The sequence below is a fragment of the Corvus kubaryi genome, unplaced genomic scaffold (genome assembly GCF_017639235.1).
Source record: "Corvus kubaryi isolate FWS band 111438036 unplaced genomic scaffold, C.kubaryi_AGA036_p1.0 37392, whole genome shotgun sequence".
NCBI lineage: Eukaryota > Metazoa > Chordata > Aves > Passeriformes > Corvidae > Corvus > Corvus kubaryi.
Genome location: NW_024581131.1, coordinates 7,282,508 through 7,298,516, shown reverse-complemented (window position 1 = coordinate 7,298,516; position 16,009 = coordinate 7,282,508). Strand labels below are relative to the sequence as shown.

Genomic DNA, 16,009 nt, shown 5'->3' with positions numbered 1-16,009 from the left:
TAAATCAAAAAGCAGCAAGGAATGGGGCACCTTAAAGGAAAAAAAATAAATCTTTCTCTTTTAATCCACCCAAGGGAAATCCAGAGCAAGAGCAGCATCACAGCACTACACACAGCACAGACATCTATCATCGCCTTTGCACAGATTCCTTCCCAGTTACACGGAGAAGTCATTAAAAGAAAAAAAATTATTCACATATGCAAAGTGACAAGTAACAAATCAGCCACAGAACAACTTTTTCAAAGAGAAAAAGGATGCATCAAGGAAGAAGGCCCTCAACATACAGGTTTCATGAAAACCTAACCCCAAGAATGGTCAAACAGGTGGTTTTCTTTTAAACATTAAACACAAGGATTTTTAAAAATTAATTTAAATACACATTCAAAACACAAACACCAAGCAGGCGCCTGGAGAACAAAGCAATAAAAAGGAATGAAAAGTGAATTCAACCAGTTTAATTTCAACACCGAAGTTGGGTGGATCGCACCAAATGGAATAAATAACGGAGAAGATCACACTGGGTTGGTAGATCTCACACTTAAGACCATTTAAACTAGAATTAATTACACAGCCCAAGAGAGTACTGAACGAGGAATTCCTCTGACAAGGGATATTAGCTGGGGCAGTGTCCCTTTCATAGAGCAGGCTGTAGGTGTGGATTTGCCCCCTGCCACCCACCACCAATCCCCACCCCAGGAGCAAACAGGATGGTGGTGTGATGCAGAGGACTCGCCCCCACAAGTGATGGACACACAAACAGCTCCTTGCTCAGGGAATGGGAACCCTCTGCCTCTTCCACACCCGCTGGCTCCAGCAAAGGAGTGTTTGCCTGGACCCAAGGCAAACATCAGAACACAACCAGACCTTGTGCTCTCACCTGGCAGGGTGAGCCCACAGGCACAGCATTTCTGCTACGGCTCCCCAAGGTTGATCAGCTGACCTAGACCTGCAGCCACAGCTTTATCACACTGGGGATGGGCAGGTTGAAGGAATGTAAGTGGTTTCTTGTTGTTTGGTTTTCCCTCCCCACAACCCTGCATTAAAAAAAAAAACAAACAAAACCCAAACAAAAACCAGAACCAAAATAAAACTAAATAAAACCCCCACAAAACGAAACAAACAAAACAAAAAGCAAAACCAAAAAGACCCCCCAAAAAAACCCAAACAAATAAAACAACAAAATAATCCCCAAAAAACACCCCAAAACAAAAGTAACTTGATCCCAAGTTCCTCTCCCTTCCCTGCCTGTAGCCAAGCAGGGAAGCACCTTTGGACATTCATGTGATCCCACAGACATGTTCCCTACAGAGCAGACATCTTATTTCTGCACCTCACCCGGATGTGCCTGTGACACCTAGTTAGGAGGGACATCCCTTTGCTTTAAAACAAAAATAATTACAAAATCAATAGGAACAATCAGAATTCATTTAAGTCCAACTCGTTTTTAAAAAGGGAGAAGGGAGGACTGAAGGTTTTCAGGCCAAGGAACTTGCCAGATCCAGCATCCCCCCCACCCCTGCCTCCAGCAGCAATGAGATAAGACCCCTTTGTGCAGCATTCACTCTTGACCCGAGGTCAGCAGAGCCAAGAAGGTGCTGAGGGGACACAGCTGCCCCTCCAGCTCCTCCTCAGACAGCTGGCAGCTTCAGGAAGAAAGGGAAACTGAGGTGGATGAGGGTTGAAGCTATTTCTTTCCCATCTCTCCTTCTCCCCAAGACTGAGAGGAGACTTCTGCGTCTGCAAACCCAGTCTGTGCTCACCAGTGTCCTTAAGAATGCATATTTAAAACCAAAAAATTGGAAATTAAGAAGAGAGAGAGAGAGAGAGGTGCATAATTAAGTATTGTCCGTGGAAGGAGCGGGAGGGGGCAGGCTCCAGAGGGAGCAGAGAAGGGACTCTCTCCCTCCCCATGTTGCCCATCTGGACACCAGGTCCCTTCGCATCCCTGCGCGAACCCTTTGTGCTGTTGCTCTGACATCGATCGACACGGATGGTGAACACGGGGATGAATCCAGCGCTGCAGAGGGCGGGAGGGCACACGCAGCCACTCCAGGGCTAGGCCCGGTGCTTGGGGAGCATGTCCAGCAGGAATTCCGCAATGCCGATGAAGTAGACAACTTGTGCAATGCCAAAGAGAGGAGCAATGACCAGGGCTCGGCAGTAGGCCCCTTTGAAGAAGGCCGTGGGCCCTTCCCTCTGCCAGATCTTCCTGGGGAGAAATGACACAGACAGGTAACTGTCCATCCCGCCCCTCCACCGTGCCAGGAGAGCCTTTGGCCATGCCCTGGCTTTCTACCTCCCTCCAGAGACTAATCCCAGGCAAGTGCTGTTGCCTGGCACAGCCTCCACAGCAAATCATCCATCACTGCCCAAGTGCTCTGCAAATGGCCATGCAGAAAATTGCCCCATCCCTACATCTGGCTACATACAGGAGTGTCTGCCTATGTCTGGAAGCACAGCTAAGACAACCCCATGCTTGCATTGAGAGGTCACCCTGCTCAAATCTCCCCCCTCAGCATGGGACAGAGCCAGATGGCAACAGATTCTGGATACCACAGAAATACAAAAGCAGAAAAAGTCCCTTCATGTTTGGAAGCAACCAGACCATAGTTCAGTAAAGGATCAGAGAGAAGATAATGCAGCTGGAGACAGCTCACTCTGGCAGCACTCCTGCAGACACTGTGCAGAGCAGTCCCAGGAGGGATATGAGACTCAATACTGTAGGATTTCCCAACAGTAGGGCCTTGGGAGAGACTACCACAGCATTGCCTCCCTTTGCAGAAATGAAATCTCAGTGTTATGACTACTGGGGTTTGGACAGAAGTATTTAAATATAAATGGTATGTTTTTCTTGCTCAGTATGGGAAGAAGTTCTCTTTTACAAAACTATATATATATATATATACATCTGCTCATATATCTATATCTATCTCCAGATAGACAGATAGACTGATAAAAGCACAGGTTCAGAGGGAACACGAAGCAAAGCTGCTGGTTGGGTCTAGAAGCTGCACTTCCTGCTTGGCAGCAGGCAGCAGCAGATGCCAAACACCTGATGTGGTGCCTCTGTCATGAGGAGTCTTACTTGGTGCAGTCCAGGATCCCCGAGTAGGTGTCCTCATTCACTCCTCTCTGCAAGGACTGCAGCCGCGTTTTGATCACTGGGGAGGAAAGACAGGGGAGACACTGGTGAGCACTGGGAGTGTAGCAGGCAAGAGCCACCCTGAGAGCAATGGCTTTGAAACAGTCAGAATGAGATTACCAAGAATACAGACCATTTTCATACATTTATCAGGGAAAAATGAACCCATTCCTTTATAAATGGATAAAAGAAACACAAAGCCACCCAAAATCCAACCCCTCACCTGTTACAGTGGGGATTCTGTAACACGATGTATCAAACAAGGAGTCCCATGGAAAAGAAATATATACGGACAGATTGTTGCTAGATGTTTCAGAGATGTTTATTTCTCCAGCCGCATGGCCGGGGCTCTGCCGAGGAACCCTCACAGTCCGGCTGAGGGTCCTTGCCCGCGCAGGGGAACACAAAACAACAAATGGGGAACAAGGCTGACCAGGGGCAGGGAAACCCCGTGTCTCCCCCCAGGGCGCCTCTCCCAGGGCTACATGGTGGGGGGGAGGGACCCCGACACTCCCCTCCCTCACTGTGATCAAGGTTTCAAAAGCTGACTTAAACTTTAAACCTTCCAAATTCAGGTATCTCTCTGCAAAGTGGGAATTGATTTTCATATGCTCACCTCCTTCTGGAAGAGGTATCTAAAATACACAATTCTGCTCCTATGTTTCTTCACGCCTTGGAGCATGTGCAGTGTTGGGGAGAGAGCAGTTACTTTCTGGTGTTTTTCACAGGAGAGAAACCCGAGGTGGTATTTAAGGCAGATGCTGTGGAGCAGGAGAAAAGGCCACAAATCTGAGGCTTCCCCTGTTGGTCCCTGACCATATGCTTGTAAGTGGTCTGCATATTATCACTCCACATGGAAATGCACTTTTCCAGGGTGTGTCTGCAGCCATTCCTGCCAAGAATGACTGAAATGAATGACACTCTCTTCCCAATGTGCCAAGCGAGTACTGCAAACCTTTGTGTAAGCTGTGGCCAAAGTTGTAGCTCAGCTGAACTGAGCTGGAGGCAGCAGTGCTGTCCCCTCCTGCACCTCCCTTGTGCTCATGCTGAAAAAGGCTGGCACAGTCACCCTCCTCCTCACCTGGCCCAGCCTGGGCCTCTGACTCCTGTCCCTTGGCAGCAGGCCACCACCAGAGGCTCCTTAGGACTCACCATCACAAGGATTGACAGCCACTGCAGCCGTACTACCAGCCACACATCCAGAGAGGAAGGACACGTAGAACGGAGCCTTGACATTGGGGTCTTTCTGGCCCAGCTTGTTCAGGTTTGCAAACAGTGGGAAGTAAACAATGGAGAATGGGACATCCCTGCAGTGGGGCAGGAGGAAAGAGAAAAAAGAAGAACAAGGATGAGCAAAGTCAGTGTGGGACACCAACAAACTGAGCAAAGGAAGGGCTGCAAGCATCACAAATTGGCAGCACAGCCATGAGTGCAATGCAGATATCCTGGCTCTGTGATTGCAATTCAGACAGGAGCTGAAACTCAGCAGGGCAAAAGTGACTGCACAAAGGACAACAGGCCCATGGGAGGCATGCAGCCCTGCAGGATCAATGGGCTCCCCTTTTTTTTCAACACTCAAACCACAGACATCAGCACATTCAGAGTTCAATTGTTTTGACCACTCTTGTTAATTACGAGACATTCCGTCCTGCCCGCCATCCCATGGGGCACTGCTTTAGCTCTGCCTTTCTTAAAGCTAGAGGAAAGTCACTCTGTGAAAGCCCAGACAAAGAGTGTCAGAGCAGGCAACAGTCCTTGCATCCAACATGCTCCGTGGGCCAGATCCCATTGCACACTCTGGGGCCTCAGGCTGACAGTTTCACTTTGCTAGCTCTCAAGGACTTCTGCACAGTGTGAAAATATAGACCATGGGGCAGACAAAAACCTTCCACAGAAAGCAGCAGAACTAAATCTTCCAGGAACAAAAAGGCAGGCTCCCTCACTTCTCTGACCTTTCCTTCTTTAATGTACAAAAGCTGTGCATGGAAACTGAACTAAACCAACCCCACACCCACTGAAGCCAACACCTCCTTTGCAGGCTCATCGCTGGGATGGGTGGTGCCTTAGGTCCAAGACTGGGAACACCAAGCCCACACCATCGTACCTTAGCAGCGTGGCTCCCAGGCCCTTGTAGAGTCCGGCGATGCCTTTGCTCCGCAGCAGCTCCCTGGTTATCTGGGTGGCTGTGGTGCGCGTTTCCACCGCCGGCTCGGCCGCCGCCGCCGCGGGGGAGGAGGAGAGCTGGGCCTGCGCCGCCATCAGCTTCTTCTGTGCCGCTGGGGAGCAGAGCGCCAGCACCGGTCTGCAGGGTGCCCAGCAGCAGCCTCCTGCTGCCCGGTGCCGCGGGACAAGGGACAGGCAGATCTCCAGGGGCAACACAACATGCAGACAAAGGCCAGGCAGGTGCCCTGCAAGCTCTTCCCCCACTCTGCCCATCTCCCTCAGCCTGTCCCGGTCTTGGACAGTGCTGCCACGCCACAATGCTGTCGGCTGCGCTCTCCCACCAGCTGGTTTGCCCAAGCAGGAGCATCCTGTCATGCACCATCTCTGCAGTGCAGAGAACAGGAGCTGCTGTGAGCAGGCAGGGGACAGTCCCTGCTTCCAGGTGTGTCCCTGAGCTGCCAGTACAACAAACTAAAGATGTGCATAAACGAGACAGCTTCCAAAGTTCTGTTCTTTGCCTCGCTCCCCTGAAAGCAATCATTAACCTGGGGAGTTTCTCAGCCACATTTATGAACACATCCTGGTTTCTCCCACTTTTCCAACTGATGCACTTCGGCCCTTTGGCCAGAAGATGGAGAACACTTCAATCTGTAGGTAATCCCCAGCACACCACAGCTCTCCTGCCACACAGAGAACAGGCTGTTCACAGCATCAAAAACCTCTCCTGAACCCTCAAACCATGGCTTAAATCCTTCCAACATTTTAAAATAATACGCACAAAGAGGATAAGTTCTGCAGTAAAACCAGTGAAGAGAGAAAAGAAAAAGTAAATCTGTGATTATTCAGGAATGCCACATCAAATGAGAGATTACAGGACAAATTAGGCCATTTTCCAGGAAGGGCCATAAACATGGTATCTAACAGTGTCATGCAGGGCTCCTGAGAAGTGAGGCTATAGTTCAAACTGACCTCTGGAAGAGACTAAGGAAAGAGCAAGCAGCTCTTTCCCCTAGAGTCTCCCTGCCAGACTCTGGTCTCCATTCTCACCAGAAACACTCCACAGTGTTTCAGCCAAAAGGCTCACACTCCCTCCTGCCTCTTGCCTGCCAGCTCACGCCCACAGTCCCAAGAGCCTGATCCCAAACCTCATTCAAATCCAGAGCACTGGGAGAATTTTATTTGCTGTTTCAACCAAGACAACTGCTGTTTTTGTCAGGGAGAAAAAAAGAGTACAAGGGGAGACAAGTCATTTGGAAAGAACACGTCCCCTTGGGAAGCTGTTAGGGAGGTGCTGCAGGGGGGTAAAAGAGGGAGAAAATAGACATCAGAAAACATGGAGATGGAGGAAGCAGCACAGGAAAGGCACTGGAGGATGCTAATCCCTTCCTGGGTGCACAAGATCTACCAAGTTTGAGTCACTCACAAGCTGACCACCCAGTCATCTCTCCCGTCTCCCTCCATCCACCAGCAGCATTTGCTGTTTTGCTTGCCAAGCCTATTGCTTTGAGAAAAAAAACCCACCACCTTTTGTAACTGCAAGGGCCTCTGCAAAGCCAGCTGAGCAAAGTGTGGGGGGAAGTAAGCTGGGAAGAGGAGGAGAAACTTCTGCTACATCTGCGGTATCTCTGACGTGGGAGAGCAAGGGAAGAAAAGAGTTTTCTCCACTCATTCTCTCAGCTCCGCCTTGAAAGCCCAGTCCCAGCTCTTTCCCCCTCCCTGCTCAGAGCACAGGGAAGAAAAGTCCACGTACCAATGCGTCCTGCATCCTGCAGCTGGATTTTGAGCATCTCCATGGGAGTGGTGACAATCACCTGGCAGGTACCCGCGCCACAGCCCGCCAGCATCTCCCTCAGCAGCGTCAGCTTCTTCCTGCCCAAAGAAAAGAGAGATAGAGTCCATCAGAGCCGGTGGCCTGCAATAACACTTGGGCAGCTGGGTACAAGGCTTGGGGCACATCTCTGACCCTGGGGGTTACAGGAAAGGCAGCCAAGGGGACAGTGGAACCTGCTAGACCTGACAGTTCAGCACAGCCCAGACTTGACATTTCTGCCAGCACCACTTGACCTGGAACACAGACTCCTTTTATTCCCAGAAACAGAACATTCAGAAAAAGCCATAAGCTCAGAACAGCCCCAGAAAGGAGCACACAGCCCTGTCCACACACAGACAGAGCACTGCAGCTCTCTTCCAGCCTGATGGTGCCCCTGGTCAGGGCACAGCTTTCAGAAAGGGTATCACTTCAGAGGGCAGCAGAGGACCTGAGCATTAAGGGGGATAAGCAGCTTTTGTCCTGCCAGGCTAGTCCTTTAAAAATTGTCAACAAACTGAGACCACAGGACAAGGAGCAAGGAGGGAAAATATTCCGCTTGCTGCTTTGGAGTTCTGTGAGAAAAGCAAAGTAAATAAACAGTGAATATGAATCAGGGAGGTAGTTCCTCTGTGGTTACGAGTGGCTTCATCTTACCAGGTTTTCCAAACCTGAACAAATAGCCTTTGCACTAAACTGGTCCTCCCTGAGAGACAAGGGATGGGATGGACCTCCAGCAATGCAGCCTTGTGCATTCTCTGCACTACAGAGCAGCAGACATGTAGCAGCAGACTACTTATCAGCAACATGTTCTCACCTAGCAAAACCCAGCATTTCATTGTTCCCTCCATGCTAAAGCTATGAAAGAGCCCAGCTAAGACTAAAAAGAGGAACTCAGGATGAAAAACTTCATAAAGTTTCTATTTTCAGAAAGTGATGTGGTTTTGCCCTGTAAAATATGTGTAAAAATCCTCATGCCTTGGCACCAGAAAACAGTGACTTGATTAAAAAGTACATCTGACCTGCTCCTCTCTAAAAGGGTTAAAAAAAGAAGCATGCATAAATCATACAGCCAGAGAGAAACAGCCTCCTCTTTTTTCTGTTTTAAATGCAAGTACTATTTTTACCTCCCCCAGCCCTGCTCTGCAGCAATACCTCATCTTAACCTGCTCAAGGCGCGTCCCCACGCTGTGGCAGAAGCAGTCCCACAGCAATACACCCCATGCCCTTACAAAGCCCAGGCACACCCCCCTGCCAGCGGTTTCACAAGCACACACACACAGCACAGCTGTGGGGCAGTGGGCCAGCAAAGCAGTTTCAATGCCAACCCTACAGGAAAGGGAGGGCAGATGCACCGTAATCCTGCTGGACCATCACGTCAGCTGGGCCGATTTCTCCACCTCTCATCTTCTCCAGGGAGGATATGAGAGCAGGGGATTAGAGGCACAGAGCCACCACAGAGATTACCAGAGACTAAATATAGAGCCCTCCTATGAGGCTGAAAGGAGGAATATTTCAGTCTCACTGTTCCAAATTTCCCCACAGATGTGGAGCTGCAAAGAACAATCCCTCCCACGGAGTTACCCACACGGGCGCTGAAGTGTGCACAGCAAGCTTTCCTGGAGGTATGGGGGAACTAGGGTGTGCAAATCCAGAGGTTCCCACTGCCACTGCCACTTGGAGGTGGCCAACTCGTGCCTTTTGGGTGGCCTGAAGCACAGCACCAGTCTCTGAGTGGCTCAATACAGTCAGCAGCAAGGCTGCACAATCCCCAGCCTGGCTGTGGGAGGAAGCAAACCACCCAAAGGAGCTGGCTGCCAGAATCCCTCTTTGGCACAGCAGAGCACCTCCCACTTTAGCAAGAGCCCTGGAGCATCCCTGGAGTACGTATCTTCTGGCTTTCATCCAAGGCAACTGCTTTGATACCCAGTTCAAAAGATCAGGAAGATTTGGCCTACATATTCATCTTGGACCATTATCCCAGCCAACTAAAGTCAGCCTTGACTTGACTGAACTCCATGGAGCTATGCCAGTATGACCCAGGGAAGGATTTATGCACATGGGTGTATTTTAGAGATCTCAACCAGGTACATCAAAAACATCTAGAACAAGGGCTTTCAGCTTTTGGTTTGCACATCCTGGGAACTAGGAAGAGTCCAAGAAAAAAGTAGCTTAAGATAAGCCAATCTTTTGACAGGAGGTTTTAAAGTTGCTATACAGGGTTCAAACTGCCTTTGCAAAACCTCAGCAGTCTGCACATAAAAGGAGTTTGAAAACTGTTCATCTATAGACAACAAAGGGGTTTAAATATCTAAGGCAACACCACTGGCCTTATCCTCAGTGGTTTCAAAACTGGCATATTTCAACTAACTTCAAAAGCTGCAACACCAGCAAAGATCTGGTCCTACAAATGCAGAAACCATCTTTTATCACAGCAAGAGAGTGTTAAATATAACATATACACAATAGCCACAAATCCTACACTGGCAGAAATCAGTTGTTCCACATTTTTTAACTGACATACTATTAATTTGTGACAAATCAAAAATGTCAAAAGGGAAGAGGAGGAGATTCATGCTTGATTTAAATTAGAGTTTCAAACTAGAGCTGAAAAATAAAGTCAAAAAGCAGGAACTAGAGGTTTATGTAAGGCTTTTTGGGAGCAATGAGTTCAAAGCTAGGATCTCTGACAGCACTGGTACACTGACGCCACATGGGAGCAGTGTAGGATTTTTTCAAGTTTCTGAAAAATCTTGGCCATGTGGGAATTTACTGTGCTTGGGCAGGGACCAAAACCAGCCATTCTGGAATCAGGATGACAACATTTCCAGACAGGAAATCTCTGACCTGAGGAAACATCCATAAAAACCCAACCATTTCTATTTCCTACCCAAGAAGCTACTGTCCCCAGCTTGGACATCACCTTCCTCACTCATAAAATAACCTCTGCCTCTGTCAGCCCAAGAGGTTGTAAAAAGCTCCCCAGGAGTTTCAAAGCAGACAGAGTCAGTTCCTTTCAAACAGTTTAAATAGTGGGTCTTTGATATGGATTAGAAGACCAACACACAGGAGTTGTCTTTCAAAGGAAGGGCACCCTGTCTGCCACAGGCACAGGGGGATGTGCACACAAACTGCCAGTCAGTCCCTTTAACCCAACCCCTGATTTTCCAAGGGGGAATAACAAGCTACTGCAACTGCACTTCAGAAAAGCTGGAGCTATGATGCTGGAAATGTAAAAGCAATAAAGTTCCCACTACAAGCTCCCTCTCACTTCTAGTGCCAGCTCAAAAATGCCTCAGACAAGCAAAATAAAGTACTGATGTGGAACAGACACACCTCAAAGTAGCACTGCCTGATGTTGATCTGATGCCAAATGTTGATCTGGAAGTCATTATTCCAGGTATGTGCAGGAGCTCTGTATCACATGTTTGGACTAATTCAACAGGAGGCTGACTCTGTACCTGCATCAGGTTTGCCCTGGCAGGAGATCCCCAGTGTTTTGTTCCAATATGAGTATTTGTGGAAGTGAACAATGGACAGGGCAACACGACTGAGCATGTTGAACACAGACACAACCCACATTTTGTCCCAAGTCAGGTGCCTGGAATGGTGACATGGACAATGCTCCTCCCATGAGTGCATTCTGTGATTAAACAGCCTGTCTCTATCTCCCTCCAAATTAACAGTTGAAAGTGCATTTACTTTTTGGCTGACCTTTGATGTCAACACTTCAACCCACTGCAGTTGTCTGTGCCTCTGTGAGCTAAATAAAAGAGCCCTCCCCAAACAGCTGTCCCTGAATCGGCACAGTGAGATTATCAGCCCCTGTCTCCTTCTCAAGGAGAATCTCTCTCAAGAAGGGAGAGATTCCCCCACCTCCAAGTGAAAGAAGTATCTGAGTATCCAGTGGATAACTGCAGGAGAGGCTGCCTGGGCACAAAAGTGCCAAAGAAAGACCAAGCACAGGATGTGCAGGGTAATACAGCAGCTCAGCACCAGGACTAGCAGCAGCATCCCTTCTTCCTAAATGGAGAGCCTTGCTTTACAGCTTGACTAAGAGCGTTCTGCAGCTCAAGGATCAACCAGGCTATGCAATGGATACTTAAACTCATGCCACAAAAAAGATGGTCCAAATATTTTAGGAGAGCCTGAATGAGGAGTAGATGAAGGAAACAGCCCTGGGGAGATTTATCAGCTGGAAAGGCAATGGAGAAAAAGCCCCAGTCTCCACATCTGTGTAAGACTGAAGGAAAAGTACCTTGCTTGTCCCAGGATTTTCTGTTCCCTGAGCAAAGATACAAGGCAGGAGGAAGCAAAATGGAAGAAAATTTGCTGGCATCAGCAAAGGCAGAATTAAGTCAGTCATGCTGGTCTTCCTAGGGATCCGAGCTGCTAAGACAGCAGATTGCTAGCCTTTGCTTCAGAGCAGCAAACAAAATAAAGGTCAGGATTAAAGAGGACAGGATAAGTAAGGGAATAACACCTTGGAGAAGAGCAGCAGGAAACTCATCCAGGGACACTGGTAAGTTTTTATGAGCAACAAATTGCTTGTGTAAGAAGGCATGGGACACTTTTTACTGCAGCCAAGGCAGAATATTTAACCAATATTTAACCAACCTGAAAAATGAGCAACACCCAGCAAACACATGCCAAACAAATCAGCTATCTGGCACTCCACGCTTTGGAGATAAACACGGAACTTTGTAGGACACTTTAAAGGGACTGGTTTTATTAAGTGTTTAACACCCAGATTCAAAGAGGATATAAAAGGCAGGCAATACTTAAATCCATCAAAGAGGCCTCACACACTGAGCATCCAATAATCAATGATGTACTTTAAATGCTGGTGTACTACCAATCTAAATTGCCTTCTCAGCTTCATTCCCAAGTGCTTCATACTCAAGTGCTTCACTTAGCCCTGGTGACTCCTCTTCTCACATCCTGTGTTCTGGACAATGAAGCCACTACTATTTTAACAGCAGCCATGAGACTACATCTCTCAACACACGCAGCTTCAAAAAGCCAGAGTTAAAAAAAATCCCATCTGTTTCCAGCAGCCTGAAGACTGGAAGTTTCCCCTCTCTCCACATTCTGCCTTCCTCAGCCTAGTGGAAACTCTTCCCCACAGAATGACACAGAAACAAGGACCTGCCTGAAGACTCTCCTATGGGTCACTTTTTTCTCCTGGAAACTGCTGAGGCTCTTAGGTCAAAATCATCACAGGAAATCACTTGACCCTTATTGCCTTTTTCAGTCATGGTCATGGGGTCCCCTTAAGGTTTTTCAGTATCTTGAGCTCCCTCCTTTCCACCATGGCATAGTAAGCATGTTTTCAGCACTCACACAACTCACTCAGGCCTCCCTCCTTCCTAAATGACCAGGACAGCTTGGGAAGACCAACTCAGTTTTGTTTCCTCAGGAAACAAGAAGCTGTAGCTCTAGGCTGTCATAATGGCCTTAACATCAATACAGAAACTGACAAAGAAGTAGAAACTGGCAAAGAAGCAGAAATTATGTCCCCCAGCCTGTAAGCACACATGCTCCCTGCAGCTAAAGGAGGGAAAAAGCATGGTACAGGCAGGAGCACCTCCCTGAGTTAGTCCCAGGGTGGAGAGAGCTGCAGGAACAGACACCTGCACACTCAGGGAGAGGGGTGCACCAACAAGGGCATGAGGTCCCATGTGAGGACCTGCTGCCCCAATGCTCTATCTCCAGCAGTATCCAAGAGCAGAGCCAGGGAAAAGGGAGTCTAGCACAAACCTGTAGTAATAACATCCCTAAAATACTCTTCCAGCAACTTGCAGTCAGGAGCTTTCTACACCACAGGTGCTGTTTTCAGTCTGGCCTTTCAAAAATAGGCATTATGCCACTTTTTTATCCTAGCAGTTTAAAAGCAATTTCAACACTAAGTTTTTCATGGGATAAAAATAAATACATTCATGTACACTGAAAGCTGTTGTTTAACTTGAGGCCACTTTGAGTCATGGTGGATTTGCCACACTCTCTCTGGTCCACACATGCTTCTTCCTCTGGCACATGGAGGTCTATTTTAATACCACATATTTTAATCAGCAAATGCTGGTAGAACATGCACATTTTATCAGAAAAGGATTACCAACTCACGCAACATATTTCAAGCAAGACAAGTGCTAGATGCTTAGCACAAAGGAATTCAATGTAAACAGGTCTAGAAGACTTCTGCAGCTTTGAGTCAGAACATCCTTTGGGATACTGACCTGAAGGCACAGAATCTATGAATGTACACAGCAGACAAACTGGCTTGTGCAAAAAGGACTTTGGTGGAGCTGAACCAAGATCTTGCTGACCCAGCCTTACACCGAGCCTAACCCCCTCAGCTGTGCTTTGCCCAATGTAACACCTTGACTGATGCAATTACATATCAAGAAATGAAACCACATTCACGTGCCAGGCAGCTCCAGGCTTCACCTTTCTAACCCCAAGCTATTTTGTTGTTCATACCTAGGCTTTGGCTGGAGTTGTGAAATAGGTGGCCCAGCCTTGTGATGTGCTAGCAGGTATGCACCCTGCTTGGTCCTAAGTAGGAGAGGCCTTTAAATTCCAACACTGCTAATCCTGCCCCTTCTCAGTAAGGCAACTGGGGAGAACAGGACAGAAGCATCTCAAGGGAGAAAACTGCCAGATCTCACATTCATAGCCAATAGCAGCCACAGCCAACCTGCAAGGCATTTTCCTTCCCATCATATCTTGAGGTGACATTTCTAGGTAGAAACACCTTAAATCATCTACCACAGGAGTATCAAGGCTCTGCCCCTCTGTCCAGCTCATGCTGGCTACCCTTAAGAGCACAGCTGACCAGACTTCACTCATCCAAGCCCCCCACAGTGGTTAAATGAGTGACCCCAACTCCACATGCTGCCTAGCTCTTGTCACCTAACTGTGGCCCAACCTCTCTTTTCTCTAAAAGAACTAAAAATGCTCTGTGTTGAGACACAAAGACCTCCCACTACCTGAGTGGTATCATGCTCCTGGTCTAGGTCACTGTAGTGCCAGACCAATCAGCACATAAGATTGAGGGTGTCTTGCTCTTGGAAAAATTCTCTAGCTCCTTTATTCTGAATTAAGTGCAGCACATCACCCATGTTATGTGTGGACCAGCCAGTGACCCAAAAGACAAACTGGAAGAGGTCTGAGTGAAGACCTCAGCTGCTCATGGAAACAGCTTGCATCCCACTTACCCAAAGACCTGTTCAAAGCTGGACTCAGCACTGAGGCAGACACACACACTTGCCATCTGAGGAAGCCTTTACCTCTCACAGGACAGGGCACTGACTGACAGGTACGTCCCATTTTAATGGCTGAAATATCACAGCAGTGATTGCTCTTCCAGAATGCCAAGTATGTTGCAATGCTAGTCTGATTTCTTCCATGGAACCATTCCCTTAGTGGTAGTACAAGGTGTGGCAGCTTGGCACCCTGTTGGGCCTGTACAAGCTACTAAGGTAGGTAGGTGGTGGCAAAGAGCTGTGCTGCTGTTTACTGCAGTACACCAAGGTGTGCCGGGCTCTCTGCTGCAGGGATGACACACACTGCTTGGTAGAGGACATCACTACCTCCCACTGTCTGAACAGAGCACAGAAGAGACACTATTTGAAGACTTGAGTCAGAAAATCACAAAGAGCTGTGAGCCGATGAGTCACGCAGACATATGTTAGCTGCTACTTTAAAGGACTCCAGAACAAAAGAAAAAAAAAAAGAAAAGGTACAGGCAAAAAATGGATTCTCAGTCTGTGTCAGTCCACAACCTCCACTGAAGTTGTTGAGCCACTGATCTGCAGCAGCCAAGACTGACATGATATGTTTTGGGAAGTTGTTAAGCCCAGTAATTGTGCTGGAGCTTTTCATTTTCACTGAGGCCCCACCCCGTAACTGTTGATGGGAAGAGTTGGGATCATATCCCAAGCAGGCTGTCATTCTAGCTACTGTCACTGAGGAGTGGGGACAATGCCCTTGTCTGCCTCTGGGGAAAGGCCTCCGTCTGATGGGAGACACAACTATTTCCCATGCAATTTGGAAAACATCTTGGTGAAAGCAGCAATGAATATTCAGGATCCAGCTCATCTCAACTGCTCCAGCTTGTGACTTTTACTCACTTTTAATTCACATGAACCAAACTCCACTTGCAAGCTGAACAGGTAATTTTATTCCTTCAGCATTTCTTTGAAGGTCAGATGCTGCAAGTGCCCTTTGTCAATTCAGATTTACCACTTCTCTAAAACTATTTTCAAGGTACAAAAGGAGAAGAGGGGTGCTAAGTTTGGGGTCTACAGAACTTGACTTGACATCTTTTTGAGCGAGAAGGAGCGTAAGAGGATCCAATAGGATACTGAGGACAAGGTCCTCCCAGCAGCTGTTTGAGCAATGATAAATGACACTGGGTTCCTCTCAAATACTTAGACTACACATTCTGGATCTGCTAACCTTGGCTTAAATCTGGGACTATTTTTAGAAGCTTGAATAAAGAGCAGTCATCCAGTGGAGTGCTTCACGCTTCCCATTTTAGACATTGCATCCTTAGCCTGAACGTAATCACCAGCTGAGCTGTTCAAGGTCAACTCAGATTTCAGTCATTGCACTACCCCATTCCACCTTTTCCTGATGTCTCACCAGTCCAAGAGTCACTGTCTATTATGTTGACTGCAAAATGTCAATTCCCCACTCACCCGTCTTTGGAGAGGTGATGCCGGAAGAAGTCATTGGCTGCCAGTTTGATAGCCTTTTCTGGTGTCACTAGAGTCAGGTTCACTGCAGCCCCTGGGCAAGGAAAAGAGAAAAAGGCCATTGGATAATGAGAATAAAGGAATTGTTAACTTTCAGGATCTTTCAGGAATGCCAAGAAGCAAGGCATGCTTTCTGCA

General features: G+C 47.8%; 1 protein-coding gene across 5 annotated transcripts in view; it reads right to left on the bottom strand.

Moving 5' to 3' along the window:
• Positions 1–31: 31 nt before the first annotated feature.
• SLC25A22 (solute carrier family 25 member 22) overlaps positions 32–16,009 on the bottom strand; it is a 52,937-nt gene continuing 36,959 nt past the window's right edge. For all 5 annotated transcript variants that reach the window (XM_042038558.1, XM_042038562.1, XM_042038561.1 and 2 more), the window contains exons 5-10: positions 15,815–15,905; positions 7,056–7,174; positions 5,247–5,418; positions 4,295–4,449; positions 3,086–3,161; positions 32–2,209 (exon numbers count right to left, since the gene is read on the bottom strand). In XM_042038558.1, the coding sequence (XP_041894492.1) occupies positions 2,056–2,209; positions 3,086–3,161; positions 4,295–4,449; positions 5,247–5,418; positions 7,056–7,174; positions 15,815–15,905 (767 nt within the window). In that variant the 3' untranslated portion in view covers positions 32–2,055. The remainder of the gene's footprint in view (positions 2,210–3,085; positions 3,162–4,294; positions 4,450–5,246; positions 5,419–7,055; positions 7,175–15,814; positions 15,906–16,009) is intronic.